The sequence below is a fragment of the Choloepus didactylus genome, chromosome 7 (genome assembly GCF_015220235.1).
Source record: "Choloepus didactylus isolate mChoDid1 chromosome 7, mChoDid1.pri, whole genome shotgun sequence".
In the NCBI taxonomy this organism is placed as follows: domain Eukaryota; kingdom Metazoa; phylum Chordata; class Mammalia; order Pilosa; family Megalonychidae; genus Choloepus; species Choloepus didactylus.
Window position 1 is genome coordinate 83,796,897 of NC_051313.1, and position 27,039 is coordinate 83,823,935.

Genomic DNA, 27,039 nt, shown 5'->3' on the forward strand with positions numbered 1-27,039 from the left:
CCAAAAAATAAAATTAAAATTGAAACAAAAAGAATTTCCAAAACATCCCCTTTCCCTCCTCCTCCCCCGTTTTTCATTTACTTTTTCTTAAATACAGTTTTATTGAGATACATTCACCCTCCCTAAGTCATCCACAGTGTACAATTGGTTATTCACAGCACCATCACATATTTGTGCATTCATCACAAAAATCAATTTTTGAGACTTTTCCTTACTCCAAGGTAAAAATAAAAGCAAAAAAGAACATCTAGATCTTTCCATCCCCTCCATCCCACCCTATTCTTCTTTTTCTAATTTTTGGCCCCATTTTTCCACTCATTCATCCATACACTGTACAAAGGGAGTGTGAGCCATAAGGCCCTCACAGTCACACAGTCACACTGTGCAAGCGACAAAGTTATATAATCATCTTCAAGAATCCAGGTCACTGGGTTGCAGTTTGACAGCTTCAGGCATTTCCCTCTAGCCATTCCAACACACTAAAAACTAAAAGGTGATATCTATATAGTGCATAAGAATACCGTGCAGAGTGACCTCTCGACTCCATTTGACATCTCTCAGCCACTGGAACCTTATTTTGTTTCATCTTTCTTCCCCTTTTTGGTCAAGAAGATCCTCTCAGTCCCACAATGCTGGGGCCAGACTCATCCCCAGGAGCCATTTCCTGCATTGCCAGGGGGACTCACACCCATGAGAGTCATGTCCCACGCAGTGGGGAGGGCAGTGAGTTCGCCTGGCAAGTGGGCTTAGAGAGAGAGGGGCCACATCTGAGCAACACAACGGCTCTCTGGGGGGGGGGGGGGCTGTTCCTAGTCACAATTATAAGTAGTCTTAGCCTCTCCCCTGCAGCAACCAGCCTCACAATGGAGAGCCCTCACATAGAGGGCTCAGCCCACTAAACTGGCAGTCCTTAATGTTTGCAGTAAAATCCACAATAACCCAGGAGGGAAGTCCAACATTTCCACATTTCTTCCCAGTTCCTCAGGGAGCCCTGCAAATATACTTTTACTGTGTATATCACTCTAGAATGTATCAGGATTTCATCCCAGCCTGTACAAACTCGTCAAGTCCAACTTCCCTTTCACAGCGACATGCACCTATGGTGTTCAAACAAACTGATCACACAGGTTAAATTATCTAGTGTGCTACAGAAAATATAGATCCTGCCAAACAAGTATCTCCTCTCTTGGTCTCACACAAAAGTTGTAGTTTTAAAACCCAGTCTGTATCGTCCTTTACCCTTGGGCCTGATTTGCCTTAGTCCTAACTAGATCCCCTTCATTCATATCTCTAATTGATGTCTGAACTCTTTTTCAGCTCTCTCAACAGTTGCCTTATGGGGTAATATTGACACTTATAGGTGCCAAGCTCTAGCTCCAAGTCTCAGATGTCACACAGACACCCAAAGTTCCAGAAATCAACCAGGTTATACACAAGGAGCTCAGCATCTCAGGATTTAGAGATAACCATTACAATTCAGGAATAGATGTCACTGCTGTAATAGCTTACAATCTAGGGACCGTTACAATAAGCATTCCTCTGATAAGCTGTGCCCTAAGATTCAGTTCTCAGAGTTTACACATTGTTGTTAGTCCATATTAGTGAGGCATTATAATGTTTGTCCTCTTGTTCTGGCATGCTTCACTCAAGATGTACTCAGATCCATTTACCTAGTTGTGTTTCTCAGGGCTTCATTCCTTCTTGTGGCTGCTCAATATTCTATTGTATGCATACACCACAGTTCACCATTCTGTTCATCAGTCAATGTACCCCTAGATGACCTCCGTTCATCGCAAATCATCAATACTGCCAATGTGTGCAAATGTCCATTCATGTCCCTGCTCTCAGATCTTCCAAGCATATACCCCATAGTGGGGTTGCAGGACCTTGTGACACCCACATACCTAGCTTCTTGTGGAACCACCACACTGTCCTCCAGATAGGCTACACCATTCTACTTCCCCACCAACAGTGAATACGTACATGTCTCTCTCCAAGTTCTCTCCAGCACTTGTGTCCCTCTGTTTATTTTTTTCCTGCAATTTTATAAGGATATATTCAAATACTGATCATCCAGTGTACAATGAATTGTTTACAGTATCATCATATAGTTGTGCATTCATCACCACAATTAGCACTTACATATATTCATTACTCAGAGAAAGAATTGAAACAAACACATAATAAAAAGGATAAGGATAAGAGGAAAAGTAAAAATAAGATAAAATACAGCCACAAAGAAAGAGGAAGAGGTGAAAAAAGTAAAATGACAAAAGAAAGAGAAAAAGAAAGAAAAAACATGGCAACTAAAAAGCCACAAAATAAAAGGTTAAAATAAAATAAAATACCATAAAAAAGTCGGACAACACACTAATGCCAAGAATCCCATACCTCTCCCTTATGTTCCCCTCCTATAGGCATTTACCCTTGGTGTATTGCCCTTGTTACTATTAAAGAAAGCATATTGCAATGTTACTGTTAACTATAGACTCTAGTCTGCATTGATTGTGTTTTTCTCCCAGTACCATCACCTTTTTAACACCTTGCAAAGTTGACACTCTTTTGTTCTCCCTCATGCAAACACATATTTGTATATTTTATCACAATCATTGACTGCTCTAGGTTTCACTAAGCCACACAATCCCAGTCTTTATCTTCTATCTTTCCTTCTTGTGTCTTACATGCCCCTAACCTTTCTCTTTCAACTGTACTCACAGTCATCTTTGTTCAGTGTACATTATTGTGCTACCATCTCCCAACACTGTGCTCCAAACCTCTCTCTCCTGTCTTTTCTCATTTGCCTGTAGTGCTCCCTTTAGTATTTCCTGTAGAGCAGGTATCTTATTCACAAACGCTGTCATTGTCTGTTTGTCTGAGAACATTTTAAACTCTCCCTCATATTTAGAGGACAGTTTTGCCAGATATGAAATTCTTGGTTGGTGGTTTTTCTCTTTCAGTATCTTAAATGTTTATACCACTGCCTTCTTGACTCCATGGTTTCTACTGAGAAATCTGCACATAGTCTTATTGATCTTCCCTTGTATGTGATGGATTGTTTTTTCCTGCTGCTTCCAGAATTCTCTGTCTTTGACATTTGATAATCTGATTATTAAGTGTCTTGGCATAAGTCTATTTGGATCTATTTTGTTTGGAGTTCACTGCACTGCTTGGATCTGTAATTTTATGCTTTTCATAAGGGATGGGAAATTTTCAATGAATATTTCCTCCATTATTGCCTCTGCCCTTTTTCCCTTCTCTGCCCCTTCTGGGACACCCATGACACATACATTCATCCACTTCATGTTGTCACTCAGTTCCCTGAGACTTCGCTCACATCTCTCCATTCTTTTCCCCATCTGTTCTTTTGTGTATAGGGTTTCAGATGTCCTGTTCTCCAGTTCATGAATCTTTTCTTCTGCCCCTTGAAATATGCTCTGTATGTCACCATTGTATCCTTCATCTCTTGTGTTGTGCTTTTTATTTCTGTAAGTTCTGCTAATTATTTTTTCAAACTTTCAATTTCTTCCTTGTGTTCACCCCATGTCTTCATTATATCCTTCATCTCTTTTGCCATATCTTCCCTCAGCTCATTGAATTGGTTGTTTGAATTGATTTTTGAATTGGTTTAGGAGATTTGTTTGATTAATAATTAGTTGTTTCAATTCCTATATCTCAGTTGAAGTGTAAGTTTTTTCCTTTGACTGGGTCATATCTTTGTTTTTCCTAGTGTGATTTTTTTCCAGTGCATCTGATTTCCTTGAATGCCCCAATCAGATTTTCCCAGACCAGAGGGGCTCAGGTCTCAGGAGGAGGCTGTATTCATTATTAGGTTTCCCTGAGGGTGGGTCCTAGAAGATTGAGAGACTTTCCTGTGAGACCTCTAGACTCTGTGCTTTCCCTATCCAGCCCAGTGGGTGGCGTTTGTCAGCCCACAGCTCCCCAGCAGAGTAAAGAGGCGCGGTCCCTTTAATTCACAGTGAAACCTGACCTGGTGAGGGGCAGAGAGTGTCAGAAGCCAAGCTTAAGTTGTTTCTGGTTTGTTTGTTTCCCCCCAGGCCCTGGGGTCTGAATTCTCTGAGGCAGGGACCCACTTGAGCTGGTCCCACCCCCCTTTTCTTAGGGAAGATATGCCCCCATGGGAGTTATCTTCTGCATTTGAATTCCTCCTTTGTCTTTCTGGCTCTGTTTACTCCACCCTTGTGTGGGTCAGCAGGGAACTAAAGATGCCTGAGGCTTTCTCTAAAGTGCTGCTTAGAATGAGAGAAAAAAACATGGGAAAAGAGCAAAGCCCCTGTTCAGAGCCAGACCCCAGTCTCTCAGTTTTCTTGGGACACAGCCATCTTGCAGTATTCTGAAAAGTCTCTGTTTTTATCTATTTATGTATTTTTTTTCCTGTCAGTCCTGCCTCCTCCCTGATGGAAGGAATCTGCTCCCCTTTCTGTTCCATGCTTGTAACTTGTATTCAGTAGTCCAAATGTGTTAATTAAAACTGCAATTGGAGCTTGGTTGAGTTACTTTCCCTGTAACCTGTTTCTTTTTTTTCACACAACAGTGTTTCAGCTCAGCCTGCCCTGTCCAAGGGGGGAGGGGCTTCAGTTCCAGGTTTTCAGAGCTTTACTTATGATTCTGTGCTACAGTCACAGCTGCTCCACCAATTCCAGGCTGGTGTACAATGTGTGTCCATTTGCAGATATCTCCCAACAGTGTTCCAGATTATTTACTAGTTGTTCCTGGTTATTTACTAGTTGCTCTAGAGGACTAACTAAATTCCACACCTCTCTATGCCACCATCTTGCTCCACCCCCTTGTCTTTTGCTTTTAATGTGCTGTTTAATTCCATTTACTAGTACTTTGTTGAGGATTGTTGCATCTATACTTATAAGGGATATTGGTCAGTAATTTTCTTTTCTTGTGGTATCTTTATTTGGTTTTGGTATTAAGGTGATGTTGGCTTGATAGAGTGAGTTAAGGAGGATTCCTATACTGTTCAAATTTTTGGAAGCATTTGAACAAGATTGGTGTTAATTCTTTTTTGAAGGTTTGGGAAAATTCACCAGTGAAGTCATCTGGCCCTGGGCTTTTCTTTGTTGGGAGGTTTTTGATTACAGATTTAATCTCATTATTGTTATCTGCCTGTTGAGATGTTCTGTTTCATCTTGAGTCAGTGTAGGTAGTTTGTGTGTTTCTAGGAATTTGTGCATTTCATTATGTTATCTCATTTGTTAGCATATAGGTATTCATAGTATCCTCTTACAATCCTTTTAATTTCTCTGGAGTCAGTAGTAATGTTCCCCCTTTCATTTCTGATTGTAGTTATTTGTGTCCTCTCCCCCTCCCCTTTGTCAATCAGCTGTTTTAGTTTCCTAGCTGCTAAAACAAATATACAATGGGTTGGCTTAAACAGTGGGAATATATTGGCTTATGGTTTTTAGACTAGGAGAAGTTCAAAATTGAGGAATCAACAAGGTGATGTTTTCTCCCAGAAGACTGGGCATTCTGGGGCTGGCTGCTGGCAATCCTTGGTCCTTGGCCTTTCTGTCACATGGCAATGCACATGGTGGTGTCTTTTCATTTCTCTTTCAGGTTCCATTGACTTCCAGCTTCTGGCTATTCCCTGTGGCTTTTCTCTCCTATGTCTGAATTTCATTTTGCTTATAAAAGACTCCAGTAATCCAGGTTAAAGCCCAACTTTATTCAGTTGAGCCATAGCTTAACTGAAGTAATGTCTTTAAGAGATCCTATTTGCAGTGGGGCCTCACCACCAGAATGTGGACCAAGACCAAGAAAATGTCCTTATGGGATACCTAGTTCAATCCACCACACTAGCTAAAGATTTGTCATTTTATTGGTCCTTTCAATTAACCAACTTTTGGTTTCATTGATTCTCTCTCTTTTAAAAATCTCTATTTCATTTGTCTCTGTTCTAATTTTTGTTATTTCCTTCCTTTTGTTCAATTTGGGTTAAGATTGCTTTTCATTTTCTAGTTGGTCCAGGTTTGAAGTTTGGTCTCTTATTTGAGACCTTTGTTCTTTTTTAATGTAAGCATTTAAAGCTATACATTTCTCTTTTGTCACTGCCTTTGCTGCATCCATAAATTTTGGTGTATTGTGTTTCCATTTTCATTTATCTCCAGATATTCCCTAATTTCCCTTGTGATTTCTTCTTTGACCCCTTGATTAAGATTGTATTGTTTCATTTCAACATATTTGTAAATTCGTCTATCATTCAAGTCTTCTATTTTCTTATTGATTTTCTGTTAGATATTCTACAAGATGATCAGCTCAAGGCAAAAGCATAGGATTCTCTCAGTCTTTTTTTTAGCCTGTGTCTTGTCCTAGGCATATGCTCATGGTCATAGGAATTCTTCTGTTTACAGTGATCTGAATGCCCCTTCCTCTCCCTATGATATAGATCCCCTCCCCAACTTGGGTGCACTATTGTATGTATTAAAGCTGGTAATCCTTTGCCCCAGGCCACTTTGATATTTTGGTTTCTACACTAATTCAGCTGTGTGAAAGTTGTTTCTGCCTGCAGGGCTAGTTCAGGAACAGTGACCCAGAGGTGAGTGTCCTGGATCAGTCCTTTAGACTGCCACTCAGTTGATTGGCATGCATCCCAGTTTGCACATAGGTATTATTCTTTTCTGCTGGAATGAGGCCAGAGACCCACACTGTGAACACAGGCTGGTTCCTCATCAAGCCAAGGAGGGGGTGGTGGAGGGGCCAGCAAAGATGCCATGAGCTTTTCCTGTGGTTTTAAAGTTGCCTTTTTCTTGATTTACCACTCACCCAGTTACTAAAATCCTTAACTGTTTTCTTGAGCTCTGAAGAAGATGGTTTTGCCAGGTTGTACATTTGTCCAGAGATTCTGTGGAGAATGCTATAGTGTCTTACATGGTTGTGTTGGTAGACCAGAAGTGTTTTTCCCCTTATATTCTATTTTAAGGGGGTTCTCTTTTACTCTTCCCCTGGAAACCCTCTTTCCTGCACATTTAGGGAGATATGTGAACTGTGTGCACTTGTAACATCTTCCTCTTTTGTGGGTTTGCTAAATGTAGTCCATGTATGAACCTGCATATGGAGACAGGCTAGAAGCTTATCCCAGTGACCATTTTCCCCAAAGTTCTATTGGTCCTGTGTTGGAACTGGAGAGGAAGTGCTTCTGATGAAACTGACTTTAGGCTTCCTTCCTGGAATTTTTAGTGTGCAGTAGTAAGGGACTAAGAGGAACAGTTCTGATAGAATAAAGAGCAACATGGACTTCAGAGTTGGGTTAGATAAAAGGTAAGGGGGAAGGGAAGAAATTTCAAATATAGAAAAATAAAAAAGCGATTTTGCTTTTTCCTCCCCTGAATAAGCAACAACAAAAACCAAACAAACAAAAAATTCAATAATTAATAGCTTGAAGGAAAGTTAAATTAAGATTAAATGTAAAATAGTACAACTTAATTTATAACTCACTTTAGCCTATGAAAATGACAAGGAAAAAATTATGGTATGCTCAAATTATTATTTAGATATTCAGGTCTTATTATAGAAGAAATGTTGTGAATCCCCAAAACAGGAAATCTGAGAGTCAATAACAAAACAAGTCTGTCATCTGGCTAGTCCCAGATGGGTTTCTCTATTTCCTAAGGTCTATGAGTGGTGGTAGAGAGAAGTGGGACAAAGGAAGGGGGAGAGGAGGGAAGAAAAAGTAATTAAAAGCAGATTCTTAAAGTACTGAAAAAGAGCAATATTGTGTTCTTAAATTTGGTATATACTGAAAGCGAAATTTTGGGCTATATTAAAAAAGGTCTGGGTTTGTTTGGGTTTTATTTTGTTCCATACATGTATGTATGTATATATATATGTATGTATGTATATGTGTGTGTGTGTGTGTGAATATATATATACATATATATATGCCAGAAGCCAGGAGATGTGGGAAAAGGATAAATAGGGTACCACCTCTAATCTCAGGGAGCTAAGTTTAAGTTCATTATTGGAGAGTTTATAATTACATAGAAAAAATAAAGAATAATTTAAGGGCAGAATGTGTATAACTAAAGTTGTCTCCACTCATTTTTACATTGTTTAATTTTCTGATTATAAAGATGATACATACCTAATGTGGAGAATTTAGGAGTTAAAGAAAGGCATATAAAGAAAATAACAATTGTCCCTAGTCTCTGATCTCTTCCTATTTTGAGTTCCAATAGTATTCCAGTTTGCTAAAGCTGCCAGAATGCAAAATACAAGAAATGGATTGGCTTTTACAATGGGGGTTTCTTAGTTCACAAATTTACAGCTCTAAGGCCATGAAAATGTCCCAGTTAAGGAATCAATAGGATGGTACCTTCTCTGAAGAAAGGCCAATGGCATCTGGGGTTCCTCTGCCACATGGGAAGGCACATGGCTGGAGTCTGCTGGGCCTCTCCTGGGGTTAGCTTCTGGTTTCTGTTGCTTTCTCCAAAATATCTCTGGGCTTCTGTTTTAGCTTCTCTCTCACAGCTCCTGTGCATCCTTGCTTGTTTCTCCCAGGGTGTTTCTCTTTAAGCATCTGGGGGTCCTCTCTTAGCTTCTCCAGGGCAAAATCTTAGCTTCTTTCCTGGTTCTGGTTTCAACTCCATCTCCAAAATATCTTTGGGTGTTTGCTCTCTAAATGTCTCTGGATTCTCACTTAGCTTCTCCCAGGCACTCTGGGCTTCATCCCTTAGCTTAGCATCTCCAAAGGTCTTTCTGTCTGCATCTCCAAGCATCTGGGTCTGTGTCAGTTCTGAGCTGTCTCTCTCACCCTGAGTTCTTTTAAGGACTCCAGTAACCTCTTTAAGACCCACCTGGAATGGACAGGGTCAATCTCCATGAGAATAATCTAATCAGAAGGTCCCACCCACAATCAGGTGAGTCAAATATCCCTGGAGACAACCTAATAAAAAGATCCCATTCACAATAAATCTGTACCCACAAGTTTGGATTAAAAGAGCAAAGCTTTTCTGGGGTACATCACAGTTTCAAACTGGCACAAATAGCATTCTCCCTCTTGTCGTCAATCTTTCCCTCTATGCTAGTTCCTTTCTTCTCAGTCCTCAAACGTGGTCAGCTCTCACCATTTGATTCTCATCATTATACAGTGTGGATAATTTTACCTACCACATAGGGTTGTTATATGATTAAATGAGTTAAGATATGTAAAATGCTTAGAATAGTACTCAGTATATTGTAAACATCATGTTAGTGTTGGCTGTTTTTATTATTATTATTTTTGAGTGAGATTATTCACATACCATACAATTATCCAAAGATCCAAAGTGTACAATCTGTTGCCCCTGGTACCATAATATAGCTGTGCATCCATCACCACAATTAAATTTTTTTCAATTTTTAGAACATTTTCATTACTCCAGAAAAGAAATAAAGACAAAAAAAGGAAACTCAAATCCTCCCATACCCCTAACAACCCCCCCTCCATTGTTGACTCATACTATTGGTATAGTACATTTGTTACTGTTGATGAAAGAATGTTAAAATACTACTAACTGTGGTATATAGTTTGCAATAGGTATATTTTTCCCTATATACCCCTCTATTATTAACTTCTAGTTATAGTGTCATACATTTGTTCTGGTTCATGAAAGAGATTTCTAATATTTGTACAGTTACTTACAGACATTGCCCACCACAAGATTCACTGTTTTATACATTCCCATCTTTTAACCTCCAACTTTCCTTCTGGTGACATACGTGACTCCAAGCTTCCCCTTTCCACCACATTCACGCACCATTCAGCACTGTTAGTTATTCTCACAATGTGCTACCATCATCTCTGTCAATTTCCAAACATTTAAGTTCACCTTAGTTGAACATTTTGCTCATAATAAGTAACTGCTCCCCATTCTTTAGCCTCATTCTATATCCTGTTAACTTATATTTCATGTCTATGAGTTTACATATTATAATTAGTTCATATTAGTGAGACTCTGAAATATTTGTCCTTATGTATCTGACTTATTTCACTCAATATAGTGCCCTAAATGTTTCTTCATCCACCCATTTTCTTAAGACAGTTTTGTTCACCCACCACATATTCCATCCTAAGTAAACAATCGATGGTTCCCTGTATAGTCACATATTTATGTAGTCACCACCATCACCACTATCTATATAAGGACATCTCCATTTATTCCACAAAGAAGTAGGAAGCACCAAAGAAGATAGAGAGAAAAAAGAAAAAGAAAAAAGAAAGAGAGAAAAACAAACAAGAAACAAAACATGACAGCTAGGAAGCAACAAAAGGAAAGATAGCATTAAACTAGAATAAAGAGTCAGACAACATCACCAATGCCAAAAGTCCAATCCCCACCTCCCTTATGTCCCCCTCTTATATGCATTTAGCTTTGGTATATTGCCTTTTTTATATTAAAGGAAGCATAAGACAATGTTTCTGTTAATTATAGTCTCTAGTTTGCATTGACTGTATTTTCCCCCCAATACCTTCCTATTTTTAGCACCTTGCAAGGTTGACATTCATTTGTTCTTCCTCAAGAAAAAACATTTTTGTACATTTTATCACAATCATTGAGCACTCTAGGTTTCACTGAGTTATACAGTCCCAGTCTTTATTTTTCCTCTTTCCTTCCAATGTCCCACATGCTCTGAACCTTCCTCTTTCAACCATACTCAAAGTCATCTTTGTTCAGTGTACTTACATTGCTGTGCTACCATCACCCAAAGTTGTGTTCCAAACCTCTCACTCCTGTCTTTTCCTATCTGTCTATAGTGCTCCCTTTAGTATTTCCTGTCGTGCAGGTATCTTGTTCACAAACTCTCTCATTGTCTGTTTGTCAGAGAATATTTTAAACTCTCCCTCATATTTGAAGGACAGTTTTGCCAGATATAGGATTCTTTGTTGACATTTTTTTCTCTTTCAGTATCTTAAATACATCACACCGCTTCCTTCTTGCCTCCATGGTTTCTGCTGAGAAATCTGCACATAGTCTTATCAAGCTTCCTTTGTGTATGATGGATCTCTTTTCTCTCACTGCTTTCAGGATCCTCTCTGAAGTTTGATAATCTGATTATTAAGTGTCTTGGCATAGGCCTGTTCAGACCTATTCTGTTTGGGGTACACTGCACTTCTTGGATCTGGAATTTTATGTCTTTCATAAGAGATGGGAAATATTCATTATTTCCTATATTATTGCTTCTGCCCCCTTTCCCTTCTCTTTTCCTTCTGGGACACCCATGACACATACATTCATGCATTCCATGTTGTCATTCAATTCCTGATATGCTGCTCATATTTTTCCATTCTTTTCCCTATCTGTTCTTTTGTGTGTAGGATTTCAGGTGTCTTGTTCTCCAGTTCCTGAGTGTTTTCTTCTGCCTCTTGAGATCTGCTGTTGTATGTCTCCATTGTGTCTTTCATCTCTTGTGTTGTGCCTTTCATTTCCATAGATTCTGCCAGTTGTTTTTTTAGAAATTTCAATTTCTGCCTATGTACATCCAGTGTTTTCATTATACACTTCATCTCTTTTGCCATATCTTCCCTAAACTTTTTGAATTTATTTAGCATTAGTTGTTTAATTTCCTGTATCTCAGTTGAAGTGTAAGTTTGTTCCTTTGACTGGGCCATAACTTCATTTTTCTTAGTGTAGGTTGTAGTTTTCTGTTGTCTAGGCACCTGGTTTCCTTGGTTGCCCCAGTCAGGTTTTCCCAGACCAGAATTGGCTCAGGTCTCAGAAAGGGACAATATTCAGTAACAGGTTTCCCTGAGGGTGTCTCTTAGAAGATTGTCACACCCTGTGAGGCCTCAAGCCACTGTGCTTTTCCTAACCTGCCCATCAGGTGGTGCCTGTCAGCCTGTAGCTCCTTACTGGTGTAAGGAGGTGTGGCCTGCTTAGTTTCTGTTTTGGCTGTTTTCCTCTAGGCTCTGGGGTCTCATTCTGAATGGAAGGCAGGCAATAGAGCTGGGAACCCTAGGGAGTTATCATCTGCATTTAGGTTGGCTCTTTGTCTCTCTGACTCTGCTATCTCCACCCTCGTCTGGGTCAGAGTGCTGGGAACTGAAAATGGCTGAGGTTTTCTCCACTGAGTTGCTCAGATTGAGAGAGAGAAAAAGGGACAGAAAGCTCCCTTTCAGGGCCAGTCCATGGCCCTCAGTTTCACCTGTCAGCCAGAGATAGCACCAGTTCCTCTGGGCTCCCCCTCCTGGGACAGAGAAGTTCCCTAGCTCTTTAAGGCCAGTCGTCACTAAAAGCCTCTGTCTTCTTGTTGAGGATTTGTAGTTTGCATTGAGCAGTCCACATTTGCCAATTAAAACCCCAGCTGGTGCTGGACTGAGGTATAATTGCTTGTTGAGAGAGCGCTGCTCTCTATTGCAGTGAGGCTTTTCAGTTCAGGCTGCCATGGGGGGAGGGGGCTCCTGGCTTGGGTCCACAGTTTCTACTCACAGATTCCATGCTGTGACCTCAGGCATTCTTCCCAATCCAGGTTGGTACACAATGTGTGGACAGTCATGGTTGTCCCCCTTCAGTTATTCCAGATCATTTACTAGTTGTTCCTGGTTGTTTATTAGTTGCTACAGGGGGCCTAACTAATTTCCACTCCTCTCTATGCTGCCATCTTCTTCTGTCTCTATTATTATTTTTAAAACAAATGAACAAACAAGCAAAAAACTCCTTCTAGAGCCTGTTCTGTAACCACTATTCTAGCTCTTCCTGTCCCTTGGCTCTCTGACCTCTGCTGATACAGTTCTCTCCTTGTTGCAACTAGGTTTCTGCTATGCCTATGGAAACCAATCTCTTACTAGGATGCTGTCCCAGCTCAGCTGAATCTCCATGTTCTACTTCCACTTCTTCCCGGAATCTGCCTGCCTTACAGAACTGGTCAATCTGATATCAGATTTGTCATTTTTTGCCTTGTCTTGAAATGAAAACCCAGTCTTTGGAAACAAATTCTAAACTCTGATACCTCCTGTCAAACTTTATCCTTCAGCATCTAGATGGAAGCCTTTCTGTGGGACTACCTGCTCAGAATGATGTCATTCCCAGTATGTGCTTTCTTTACAGTGTTTAGTGTTGTCTGCCTTTTATTGCCATTGTTGTGTGTCTGTCCTTTCTGGTAGAGTGATAGTGACCCATCTTGTTTATCTTTGTCTATCAAGAGCCTGCTTAATGAGTGTTTGCCAAATTGAGTTGAAATCCTGGGAGTCTTGCTTAAGGTTTTTACTATTTACTAGCTTAAGTCTTAATTCTTTAGGTATATGTCTTCACTGCTCTCCTATATTTTAAGGTTCTTTGGAGCTGAGAATTTGTCTTCTTCATTTTGACTCCTGTGCAGTGTTCAAAACTGTGTCCTGCATACACTAGGCCCTCCCCCAGTATTTGAAAAACAATAATTACCTTCGTAGAGCATTTCATACTTTGCAAAGCCCTCCCACATTGATTTGCGTGTGGAATATAATGACTCTGTTTCACTTTGCTAATGCTGCCGGAATGCAAAACACCAGAAATGGATTGGCTTTTATAAAAGGAGGTTTATTTGGTTACACAGTTACAGTCTTAAGGCCATAAAGTGTCCAAAGTAACACATCAACAATCAGGTACCTTCACTGGAGGATGGCCAATGGCATATGGAAAACCTCTGTTAGCTGGGAAGGCACATGGCTGGCATCTGCTCTGGAGTTCTGGTTTCAAAATGGCTTTCTCCCAGGATGTTCCTCTCTAGGTTTCAGCTCCTCAAAAATGTCATTCTTGGTTGCTCTTGGGGCATTTGTCCTCTCTTAGCTTCTCTGGAGCAAGTCTGCTTTCAAAGGCAGTCTCCAAAATGTCTCTGTAGGCTGAAGGTCCTCTCTTAGCTCCTGTGCATTCTTCAAAGTGTCCCTCTTAGCTGTAGCAAGCTCGCTCCTTCTTTCTGAGCTTACATACTGCTCCAGTAAATTAATCAAGGCCCATGCTGAATGGGCGGGGCCATGCCTCCATAGAAATTATCCAATTAGAGTTATCACCTACAGTTGGGTGGATTGCATCTCCATGGAAACATCCAATCATAGAATTACAATCTAATCAACACTAATATGTCTGCCCACACAAGATTGCATCAAAGATAATGGTGTTTTGGGGGACACAATATATTCAAAATGGCACAGACCCTCTAAGGGAAGTTCCCATTTGGCACATAAGGAAACAGGCTCAGGGTTTTACAAGACAAATGAAAGGCCATGCAGTGGTGGAACCAGGGCTCATGTCCAAGTCTTCTGAATTTAGATGTCCTGGTTTCTCTACTGTACTTCTCTGCCTTTGAAACTGCACATAATGTCATTTCACATAAATAGTTTTTTCTGTGGATGATCAGAATGGAGAACATACAGTTGGAGGCACCAGGGAAACGTTATGGAAGAGATGGGGCTTGCTTGAGAAGCACTTGGAAGCACTGGGCATGCAGTATGATAGGCAGAGAGATGATGAATGATTTTTTGAAAAATATAGTACACAAAAAAATCTTATATTAAAATTAGTTTCAACATTTGTCATTTGAGAAAACAGCAGTACTTGTGTTTGGCAGAAAGTATTATTTTAAAAGGAAGAATGTGAGTTGCTACTGTACAAATTACAGCTGAGTTTGCAGCCAATGTAACTGCACACTGAGTAATAGTAATGAACATGATGGGCTCTGTAGGCAACCTGAGGTTTTTAAAAATCTTTAAATTTCTTTTAAAAAGTCTTTTTGTGGTTATTTATAATCCATTGAGGGTCAACTAACTTTTTTTTTCTTTCTCTTTAAATAATCGCTCACAATAACACACCAAGGGCCTGTCATTTAGCCTTTGGGTATACATCGAGTTATTTCTCGCCTTCTGTGCTCATAGTGTGCATTTATGGACAATGTTACTATAGTACAAATCTGTGACCAAATGACATTTCCCAATATTGTACTAAGAGACGGATTTCTACTGGTTTCTCCTGTGATTCTTGTAATAGCATTTTAAATGTTCTTCTGGCTTTCAACAGTGTTCTGTCAGATAACAAAGCTTAAAAGAACATCCACAGTGATAAAAGCCTTGTGGAGCTGCATTTTCTCCACATCTCCTTCTAAAACCAACTCTGTGTAGCAGGTTATGCTTGGTGAGGCCAATAATTCTAGGTCATTTATTCTTTTATTGCTTTTTTACTATTTTGTTCTACTTGACTGAATAGGTTTTAGGAAATACAGCATGGGCATGCTGATTTCCGTTTGAGTTGTTCCAGCTACACTCTGCATTTTTTCTTGTCTCCCCTTTGAGCTCTACTTGAGAGCTTATTTCACCATTCAGAGCAACTTCAATTTCAAATCTTTCCCCTGAACATACACATCTATGGGAATCTTGGCTCTGTGCCTTTGTTCCTGCAGCCTGAAGCTATCAGTTAGTATGTACCCAGGATTTTCTTGGACTTTATTTTTTTTAAGTATGTATATCTTTATTTACCGATCAGCTTTACCCCAAGGAACTAAGAGCACAGCTAACTGCTTATGCCATTAACCGTTTCTAGCCCCTGACTTTAGGCTTAGGAGAATGAAGGCAAGCTTAGTAGCTTATTACTAGTTTTAATGGATAAAACTTGTGATTTAAGTGGTAACAAATAGGTTGTTATGTCCTAGAGAAGACTTTTTGCATTTTTTACCCTTAGTGTTGGCAATAGGGCACCTGATGTTTCTTATATCTTGATGGCATCCAGGGCTTCCCAAATTGAGAATCCTTAGGGGACAACAAAAAATTCTCCTAGGACTGTATCACTGTATACTTGAAACCATTATTTCCAGTTTTCCACTGTAGCAAATGGATTACTGATTTTATTTTTTCAATGACAAAGTATTAATGTGAAAGGCAGCCTAATATAAGAAAGTCACGAGCATTGTAACACCTATTATTTATTTATTTAACAAATGTAGTTTAATGATATTAATTTTCTCAACCTCTGGTTTCACAATGACATGCAAATCATGTTTTTTAAAAAGCTGTCATGCCTTAAACATCATTAAATATGGTCCACATGTTTTCATGTCTCTGAGGTTTTGCTTACATTATTGGAACTGCCTTGTAACCCTTTCTGCCTTCCTCTGCCTGTGTAGTATTATTTATTCTTCAAGGTCAAGCTAAAATACCACTTTCTTTGTGAAATGCTTTGAATCTTTCTGGATAGTATCAGTAGTATCAGTCACTTATGCCTTTCTGTTCCTTTGTTTATGGTTCTATTTACTTTCTTCTGAGGAACTTTTAGGCCAAAAGTATGCTTCATAGTTTTGGGGTGTGTGTGCCCACATCGTGTCTGGCTTCCATAAGAGCAGGGAAGGCATTATTTGGCTCTGAAAATTTCCTTAGGACCCAGTACTGTGCTTTAAACTACCTAGGAATACACAAAATGATTGAATACAGTAGGTAATAAACGAACCATGGGGGAGATAATAAATAATCCAGGATTACAAATTAAAGACTGTATTTAATAGGAATATTTTACCAACACTACACTAATACTTGGCATGAATAATTAGCAGCTGATAAGAACTCTGGGATGTATTATGTTATGATAATTGCTTAAAGTTAAGAAAAAAAATAATCCAGGAATATGATAAAATTTTTGATATGGTTGAACCACAAAAAAATATAGAAAAACATTTTAAAAATACAGAAATGGTCACTAGTTATGTGACATTTTGTACGAAGGAAATTTACTGCCTCTTTACTCTTACAGCTTTTAGCAAAACACTGGTAAGGTAAACCTCTGGTCACAGCTTACTGGATTGGGGCACCAAGTTGTTGATCAGAACAGCGAGCAAATCATCTTAACAACTCTTGAATATGTTCTTCAGCTTTGGAGTTTATGAAGAAAATAATAGTGAAGGATAGGGTACACAGTGAAATGGAGAATATATTTAAGCATATTGTGTGTGTGTGTGTGTGTGTGTGTATGTGCACTCACTCAGAAAATGACAAATTATAGGAAGGACTTGGGTTATGGTCCTTTTGAGCTGCCATTTGGAGTGTCCCTTGGCAAGTTATTTAACATCTTTGAGTCTCACTTGCCTTATCTGTAAAATGGCAATAATAATGAGTTGTGTAGACTAGAAGATATACTTTTTTAAAAGTATAAAGCTTAGTTCCTGGCAGAGTGGAAGTGTTCTTTCTTCCATTTCCTCCTTGAGCTGCACTTCTAGAAAAAGCCCCTGAAGCCCAGGTGATGCTCTTGGCTGAGTCAGTGCCAGTCCTGTTCCTGACCCTTCTCTGCTGCCATCCTGTTCTTCCTGTCCACTTTTCCATCCCTGCTAGTCCACCCTGGACTGGCCACTCCCTGATATCACTATGAGTGCTAATGGCAGAGCCCTTTCTGCTTGTTCAGACTCTAAGGACAAAGGTTCTCTATCACCTGCCATGTGTCAGTTGCTATTGTTATTCTTGGTATTATTCATGATTTCCAAGATACTTGAAATGCAGGAGCGGCAGGAGGCAGGACTCCTCTGTGGTTGCCCTTTGGTGCCACTGGAATGTCTGTGCATGCCTTTGCTGCTTTGTGGTCAGTCGGTTGGTGGTGAGTTTACAGTCTATGTGGTTTTGGGTAAAAAAAAAAAAAAGAACATCTTTCAAAAACTGAGAGCTGCTGGCATGCTAGCAGAATCTCCTCTGGTTACTTAAATGCCTCTTTCTTTACAGTTGTTTAACAGTTAGAATTAAAAGCTGTAATCTTGACTTCAAAGAAAAATTCTTACTCCTGGGGTTTTGCTATCTATTATGTATGTGCTATATGACTGCATTTGAATTTTGTGGGAGAAAATGCATAATTGCTTTAAGTGACATGCATTTCAGGAAGTTGTAAAATTTTGAATAGTATAACCACAGTTTTTGCATAGAAAAGTGGCTGGACAAAAATATCCTAAAATGTTAATAGTGACTTATCTTTAGGTCATGAAACTTTGGGTGATTGTTTTCTTTTTTCTACTTTCTATTTCTATATTGTATTTCTAATTTATACATTTTCTATTTTTCTATAAGGTTCACATATTACTCCTAAAATGAAGCAAATAATACTATAAATACATATATTAATAAGGGACTCATTAGTAGGCAATGGGTACTATTGAACTGTGAACTTCTGCAGGTCTCTTTGCCTCTTTGCTTAACTTTCTTCACTGGGAAAACAGGATGGTCACATCTATCTTGTGAGATTGTTATGAGATGCAATTGAGATTATGATCACAAACATACTTGAATAAACAGAGAACATTATGAAAGGAAAGGTATTATTGAGGATGATGTGAGTTTAAGGGCTTTGTAGGAGGAAGAATCATAAAAGAGTAGCAACAGCCAAAGATCTTTGCAAGTACAGAAGGAAAGAGGGGGCTTTCAATTGATTTACTTCACTATCTATGGCTGCATCTTTTCAAATAGTATGCAGTCTAAGATAGTTTTTAGAATCTGGCACAGTCACCTTTCTAAGGTGACCTAAGTGAGCCAACCATTTTCTGCAGCAGAGTGAGGTTGAGTCGGGAGGCAAAAGTAGAGGAGAGTGAGTTATAATAACAAAACCAAAAAAAACATACCTAAATTTTAGTGAGTGCCAGACACTATTCTAAGCTCTAGTTTAATCTTTTCGTTATCTCTATAATGTGGATACTTTTATTATCCATTTTTAAAGATGAGGAAACTGAGGCATAGAGCAGTTAATTACCTCTCCAGGGTCTTCCCACTAGAAAGTGGTGGAGCTAGGTTGGAACCTGAGCAGTCTGGCTCTGGAGCCTATGCTCTTAAACTTAGGGATGCTCTGTTTAGTTATAAGGCTCAAACTGATGGTGGCTGAGGGCAGAGTGGATGGCTCACCTCTTGGGGCAGAGTTAATTTTAATTTAGTGTCTTTCTTCTACAATAGACTTTCATGAACAATCAGAGTGCATTGTGTTTGCACATTTATTTTGAAAGCAACCCTAAAATGGAATCAATTATAAGATTTCAATTTATGCATATGGAAAATAACCAAGAATGGAATATTTATGTAAATTCAAAGGTATCTACTTGAAGACTGGAAATCAAATTCCAGTCTTTTATTCCTTAGCTAAGGTTTCACATTTCAGGGTTACACTGCCACCTAGTGCAAAGAAAACATTTTCCCAGCTAGTGAATGCATATAAAATTTCATAGTATGTAACATAAAACAATACATATTTCAAGGAGAAAGAGGGATTTCAGAAATAAGGACCCTCTATTTTATTGATAAAGGTTAACATACAATTCAGGAGCCATTAACACTTAATTTTTTTTGGTTGATAAATGGTAATAGTACAGAAAAGAGGACTTGAGTTTCTGTACTTTGTTCTGCCAAGTAAATTTCTTTAATAGATGCCCAGTAAAGAAATTAATACAAATTTTTTTTCTTTGCAAGCACAAAAATTCTCAGTAGGTGCTATGAGTTTAACAGATAATTATTTAAGAAATCTATTTAGCAAATACTTATTATATACTTATAGTCTGCAAGGCAATGCCAGTTGTAACACAGAAAAGCTAGCTGACTGAAGATGAAAACATGACCTGTATGAGCAGTGGTTGTCACTGGACCAGCATCACGAGATCACCTGGAAGCTTGTTAGAAATGCAAATTCTTGAACCAACCCTAGATCTCCGGGATCAGAAACTCTGGGGGTGGCCCCAGCAATCTGTTTTAACACGTGATCCAGGTGATTCTGATGAAGCTGAAGTTTGAGAACCACTGTCAGAAAAGAAGAATTTATAGTGTGTAGAGAAGCATGTTGATGGGCAAATATGTGAGGCTTATTGGAAGGAGCAAAAGAGGCTTAGGACGTGAGTCAGCTGCTATAAGCAGAAGACCTGTAAGGCAGCACATGTAGCAACAGCTCTTGGAAGCACGTGTACCATGAAGGGGAAGTGGTTTCTCTCTTCTGTGCGGAAATGGAAATGCTTATATTTTAGAAGAAGCAAAAGTAATACATGGAAAAGCTTGCGGGTCAGGGGAAGTTTATGTTAAATAACACGTTTTTGTATTAATGTTCCATGGTGAGAACACATTTATTTGTGAGCGATTTAAGAGAGAAATGGCTCTATTTGCTTGCTATAGATGATTAGGCTACAATTACAAGTATAGAACCAAAAGAAGCAGATTAAAAATAGAGCTTTGATTGTGGTGAAATTTCTTTACAGTAAATCACAACCCAATGCAAAACTGTGGTAGTCCTAGTTTTCACCACTCTCTGATTGTTAATCAGCTTCTCAGCCAGAGTTCTATGATAAATTTCAGGCTCTAGCTGTGGCTAATTTGCAGCATTCTCACACAACTGATATGTGCTACTAGATATTTGGGGTCTTTTATTTTTAAGATAAAGATAGACAGAATAAAACTAAAACTAGATACCATTACAAACAAGCTAGTTTTTCTAATGCTTTTTGTTCTAATCTGTAAAACAACTAAATACAGGAGATGTCATCTTTAAGATAAATAAAGATAAATCTTTAATTAATTATATCCATCAATAGCAGCTTCACTTCAGAAGAATCATTATAAAACTATATAGTCATGTTAAAACTAAGGAACTTGTCATATTATTCTGGGAGTTTTATGGGGTATCCCAACTATCATGCCTCCCACCAGGAAATAAGAAGGAAGATATCTCTTGGTATTTCCAGTACTTACTCTATTCCAATCTAGTGTTTTAAAAACCATTGTGTGGCAACCAATTAGTTGGTCCTGAAATAGGTTTATTGGGTTAATTACCATCATTAAAATATAAACTAGAATAAAATTGAAAATAGAGTGCATCACATGTACATGGGTAAGTATTGTTTGGTAAAACTTTTGTTTCAGTTGTATATATGCGCATTAAACAAATCCATTCAATTAATTCTCCAAGCAACACCATCTTTCTAAAGATGCATCTAAAGAGTCTTTCTTGGCCTCAAATTCTTTGCTCAGTTCCCTGGGACTTTAACACTCAGAATAATGTCCAAACTCTTTCAACGCTTTTCACCAGTTCCTCCCCCTACCCAGTTCCTCCCCCATAGGCCTCGTACCTGTTGCCACTTCAAAACTACTTCAGACTAGACACCATGACATATTCAGGTCATTGGATCCTCTGACCCTGCACATCCCTATTTTTACACTGACATCCATGTTCCCTAGGACACGGCCAGGAAGAGGCCAGCCTGAGTCGGTGGGGGCAGGGCCGTGAGGCCTGCTGGACCACTCCCTTGGTGCTTGGGTTCTGGAGAGAGCGCATGGGCATGTGTGACAGCGGTTCCGATAACACGCTCCCTCCAGATCTGTGCTCCTTCCAACTTGTTCTCAATTTGTTTCTGGAAGACAATGTGTTGCTTATTTCTAGAGATATTCTGCTTAGCTCTGGTAAGTCTCAGAGTTAAAGAAGAAATAAGAATTGAGGGGCTTGACTTTATACTTCATTAAGATTTCCAACCCATGGAGTAGAAAGAACTAACATGTATTGAGTAATTAGCTGTGTGACTTTTGACAAGTTACATTTCCTGTGCCTTAGTTTTCTCATCTGTAAAATGGGAGTAATTTTAATCTTACCTTGTATTGTTTTTGTGAGGATTAAATGTCATTAGACTTCAAGAATTTTCAACAGAGGGGGCCACATAGTGAAGTGTTAGCGATACTGATGACGACGACAATAAATGATGACTATCTTCCTGAGGAAGGTGTTACCCCTTACTTTTGCTATCTACTTTAATTCTCAAAACAGTTGTTTCAGGAAACTATTTTCAACTCATTTTGCAGTTGAGCAAACTGAGTTCCGGAGCAGTTAATGAACTTTCCCAAGGACGTACAACTAGCAAGCTTCAAAACAAATGGGATTCAAATCCAAGTTAGTTGACACCAAGGCTCCTATCAATTCCCCCACCTCTGCCTTCCATCAAGCACCTCTTTGCTGGAATCTCAGTCCTCAAAGGCCTCCACTGTATCCTATAGCAATTCTAAAAGCTTCCATTATATTCCTATATATAGCAGCTTGCCTGGATCTTTCTGGTGAATTTCTCCACATCCTGATTTGTTTTTTCTTTTCAGCAAACTTTCCCCTGCTAATCCCTCCTTCAGTGTAACTTTGTGAGTTCTGGGGACACACCCCTAGCTAGGCCTGGGCTTACAGGGCGGCTTTTCCCCACCCCTTTCCTCTGCTTTGGTTTAAAGTGTCACCAGATGCCTTTGGTTCACTGCCTTTGCTTGTAGCCCTCACGGGGGTGGAGGGGACAAACCCTGGGCCCAGAACTCATCAGTCCAGGGGTGGCAGTGAAGGGGAGCACTGACTCCCCTCCACCCGCTTCTTCATAGAGACTGTTGGGAACAGAAGAAAACTGACAGCAAAAATGAAGAGCTGCTGGTAAGGACAAGACCGCTGAGAGAGTGGTGGGGAGACCGGGCTGGGGGGCCCTCAGAACCAAGGATCTGTGTTTCTGCAGTAGTGGTAGGAGAGGGGAGAGATTGTGAGAGCAGAAAGACCGAGAGAGAGAGGTGAGAGTGAAACAGAGGAAAGCAAGCATGAGAGACAGAAGAGAGAGACAGAGAAAGAGACAGGGACAGAGAAACTGGAACAGAAAAGGAGAGACAGAAAAGCCAACACAAAAGTGTACAGAGGCAAAGAAATAGGTATGGAAACAGTGAGACAGATAACAGAGAAAATGAGATCGAGAAACAACAGGGAGACTGGGAGCTGGAAATATGTGAATTCATTAAAGCTGTCAGTGAGGTTTCAAAGTCAAAATGGAAACAACTATATTGGGATTTGATCACTTACATTAATTAGTTTTGCCAGGTTTAAAAATAGGAATGTAGTTCCCATCTGGAGAGACTCCTGTTTGAGGCATTTTTCTTCTTTCCTCTTTAGGAAAATTCCAGTTTTCTTCTTTGTATGCAGTTTCCTGGGACCCTGGGCATCAGCGACTGTCAAGCGTCGCCCAAGTAAGGGCATAGTTTCTAGGTTTTGAAATATCACTGGTTCCTAGAAATGATCAGGGTGGGCTTTGGCTGAGTGAGGACTGGATGAAGCATCCGTGATCCTCCATGCCCTGATTCTTCAATCTATCCTTGGGTCATGGGTGTTCTCTTTTGGTTGGTTTTCCACGGTCAATGCTGGGTATGGAGAGGAAGTCCTGGCTGTGATCAGAGACGGCAGGAAGGCCAATCTATGTGCTCCAGTGCCTAGCACAGTGCCTGCTTCAGATAGAGTTTGGGACATGGATGGATGGATAGATGGATGGATGGATGGACAAAAGCCAAAAATATGAGCTCAGGGAAGTTGTAAAGAGAATGTTCAGATGTGGCAGGATGGCTGAGCTAAAGCTTTGTGACGGGAAAAGACTTTCTTTCTGAAGTCTTGGGAGTCTCTATCATCAGTCAAGCCTCAGCAGGGATGGGGTTTGGGCAGTTACAAGACTCCTGTGGTAGTGAAAAACTCTCCCTACAATTTTCTACTTGTGTAAGGAGCACCCAATTTCATTCCAGGATTTCACATCAAATTGAAGGTCTAACCCTTCTCATGATTGTTTTTCTCCTTCTTGTTGCCCTCCCCAGTCTAGGATGCTAACAATAGTCTAATAGGCAACTTTTATTTGATTGCCTCAAATAAATTTATGATGTTAAATGCATACTCAATGTTTTACTTAGGATTAGCAAATCCCAATTCTCCCCCAATCTCCTCCTCTGTTTGACATAAATTTCTAAGAACTGTACTCTCCAGAAATCCCTGAACTGGCTCAATACTTGCTCTGAGTTCTTGATAGAATTCTAAAATCTGTGATGTTTAAGGAATATTTTCTAGCCCAAACCACCAGAAGTTTTCCAAACAGGCTCCTGACACTGGGCCATACAGGACATTGCACAGCTCTGGTTCCAAAGGGAACAAATTCCTAACTTCCCCAAAAGGAATATTTTGCCCAGCACAAATTATTAAAGCAACTTTGTGTCTTACTTCCCTTCCAGGATGAGTTGATGGTGAATGAATTATAATTGTACAATTACAGAGTTAAAGCAAAACAAACCACTTATAAGCAAGCTGTTTGGTATAATATTGTATTTTAAATGGTTTATCAGCTCTTATAATGTTTGGTACATCCTCAAGATTCCTGTAGGGTATGAGGTAGGATGACATACTATCTCTTTTGCAGGGTTCCCTGTCAATTTGAATTCTAATGGTGGAAATGAACTCTGTCCAAAGATCAGGATTGGCCAAGATGACTTACCAGGCAAGTAGTGATGTATCATATTGAAAATGCATGCTTTGTATAAAAAGTCTGATATATTCTTTTATTGAGAAAGTTATAGAAAGGAATAAAACCAATCTCATTTGGGACTTTTTATTTTGTGTTCCTTTTCTATAGGGTTTGACCTGATTTCTCAGTTTCAGATAGATAAAGCAGCATTTAGAAGAGCTATCCAGAGGATAGTGGGATCTACAACATTACAAGTGGCTTACAAGTTGGGAAATAATGTAGACTTCAGAATTCCAACCAGGTAACCTATCGAAAGAATATTGTGTCTATTTGGCTGCCCCAAATATGATTTAAAAAAAAAAAAACAAAAAACAACAAACAGCTATCCGATGCTAGAGAATCTGCTTATGCTTAATATTTCCTTCTCAGGTCATTTTAAAATATAAAGATGAAGAAATTCATTCACCTAATTAGCTTCAGTACCTGAATATGCGACTGAACTTCATGTTTTCAGAATATAATTTACTTTCCATACCAGGGGAAAAAAATATAACTGAGAGTATTATATATTGATGCAGGCATGTTCATATTACTTTGCTCTCTGTTTTTCTATAATTTGTCTGGTTTTGACTGAAAGGACCCACTGTGAAAAGTGCCAGAAGTTAAGCATAAATTTAACTGAAACCATGGAGTGGTTAGAAGACTCACAATGGCGCTGTTCAGGTGTTCTGGTGCTGAAATAGAACCTTATTTCAGCACTTAGCTCCTGGCAGGGATGAAACAAAAACAAAACTAGAATAATGATAATAGAAACAATGGCAATGATAATGAAAAAAATAATCCTCCATTTCATTTATTTCCTTCTCTGAGACTAAGTCTTTTATTCTTTAAATTATCTACAAACGAATTGCTTTAGCATATGTGAAAGTGTTGAGTCATGCCATTGTTATGAATAAGCTTCAGATTTTCAGCTTTCATATCACCTAAATACTAATATATGATTATTATGATTTAAGGTGATCTTATGTTTTATCCCACTGCAATCAAATATAGAATTAAATTTCCTTTGGCAGATGAGCAAGAAAGTAGGGGCTTTGCTAGAAATTAAGGTTTAAAGGTAAATAATGACTAAGTAGAACAGTAAAAGAATATTATAGGGACTCTATTTTTAATAAACTTTTGGTTAAATTAGAAGAATATGATATAATATAGTGTCAACTTTCATATAGAGATTCCATTATTTGGACATACTATGTTCTACAAAGCAATGATGACAATGCTTACCATGTGTACTATATAAGCCTTTAAAAAATAAATTTACTAATTGACATTAATTAATCTCATCCTCAGCGCAATTCTATGAAGTATGATATTATTATCCTCATATTATGGAGGAAGAAACTGAGGTCAAAAAGTTTAAGTTACTTGCATAAGGTCACCCAGCTGGAAGGTGCTGGGAGGATTGAAACCAAGACAGAATGTCTTTAGAAGGCTGTGCTTCTAACCACTACTCTGTACTGACCACTGAAAACCTTTCACAGCTGGAAAAAATAAAGGCATGATAATGGCTACATTGGCATCTTTTTTTTTTTTTTTTGGCTTACATTTTCTTTTCATATACAGCAGTGCTAGTTGTGTTTCATATAAACTTTTTTTAATGCATTTTTTGTGAACTTTAACATATACATAACAGTGATAACTTTCAAGGTACAATTTAACAAGTAGTTACAGAGCAAATTTCAAAGAATGTTAGGGATTACAGTTCTGTAAACTTTTTAAAAACTTTTCTTTTTTAATAAAGTAATTAGGCATGACACAATACTCCCAATTCTGACCTAATTTTCCCCTCTATTATTTGAGGTACAATCTGAATTGTCATTAACTCCAAGTTCAGTGATTGACCATCTAGTTCCCAACCTCCTGCTGATCTTTATCGTTGATCTCTCTAAATACTAAGTAGCACTAAATATTTTTTGCAGACTGTAACCAATGTACCATATTCTCTATCTCCTTAATTTCCTGTAACCCCGAAAAGACCAGAAACCCTTGTTTTACTGGCAAGGTTTATTAAGAGATGAGGCAAAGGAGGAAGTAAGCAGAAGAAAGTAGGTGAAAGACGTAAGGGAAAGATGAGACCCAGAAGGCTGAGATAGATGAAGTCCCAAAGAGGTAGTCTATTCTTGGACAAGTTCTTAAACTATCTTTGCCTCAATTCCCCAGGTTTAAAATTAGGGATAATAATAATATGCCATAGGGTTGCTGTGAGGAGTAAATGTTAATAAATAGAAATGCTTGAACAGTGTCTGGTACACAGTGGTATTTGGTAAGTGTTGGTTATTAATGGTGGAGAGCACAAGAAGGGGAGAGTGTATGTAGACAAATCTTTTCTCCTTGGTGGACAAAAGCCAGATGGCAAGGAGGGCAGGGGCTGGAAGATCTCTCAGGCCATACAGGAATTAGACTGTGTTTGTTTAAAGGGAATTTCTGTGCTGGAGAACATAGGCTCTGAGGAAATGAAAAGAAATATGAATAGAATCTTCATTGGAGAGACAGATTATGGCCTAAGGAGCTAATATGATACAATCACAAATTTTCCTTATTTATCTTCTCAATTTTTTGAAAGATCACCAGAAATGTAATGTTTTTAGCTTTTCATGCTTTACTTTAGGGAGACTAATTTCACACTCAACTTGCAAACATGTTTTGTTTTTTTGCTTTAATGAGCACAGTTCTTAACTTTTCTTTGGTTTAAGATTATAAACAACTATTTCAAGGGCCAAAGACTTTTTTTTTAAATCTTTTATTCAAACCCTTATGGTTCTCCTTTGAAGGTACTCTGTTCAGATTGTAATATAATGA

The 27,039-nt window shown here is 38.9% G+C and overlaps 1 protein-coding gene across 3 annotated transcripts in view; it reads left to right on the top strand.

Annotated features, from left to right (window-relative positions):
* The window catches only part of COL9A1 (collagen type IX alpha 1 chain), a 126,550-nt gene that overhangs the window by 15,123 nt on the left and 84,388 nt on the right, over nucleotides 1-27,039 (top strand). For 2 of the 3 annotated variants that reach the window (XM_037843735.1, XM_037843736.1), the window contains exons 1-4: nucleotides 22,324-22,352; nucleotides 22,857-22,930; nucleotides 24,136-24,213; nucleotides 24,349-24,481. In XM_037843735.1, the coding sequence (XP_037699663.1) occupies nucleotides 22,339-22,352; nucleotides 22,857-22,930; nucleotides 24,136-24,213; nucleotides 24,349-24,481 (299 nt within the window). In that variant the 5' untranslated portion in view covers nucleotides 22,324-22,338. Of the gene's footprint in view, nucleotides 1-21,751; nucleotides 21,840-22,303; nucleotides 22,353-22,856; nucleotides 22,931-24,135; nucleotides 24,214-24,348; nucleotides 24,482-27,039 lie in introns of those variants that run through there. The other variant, XR_005217967.1, reaches the window with a different exon arrangement.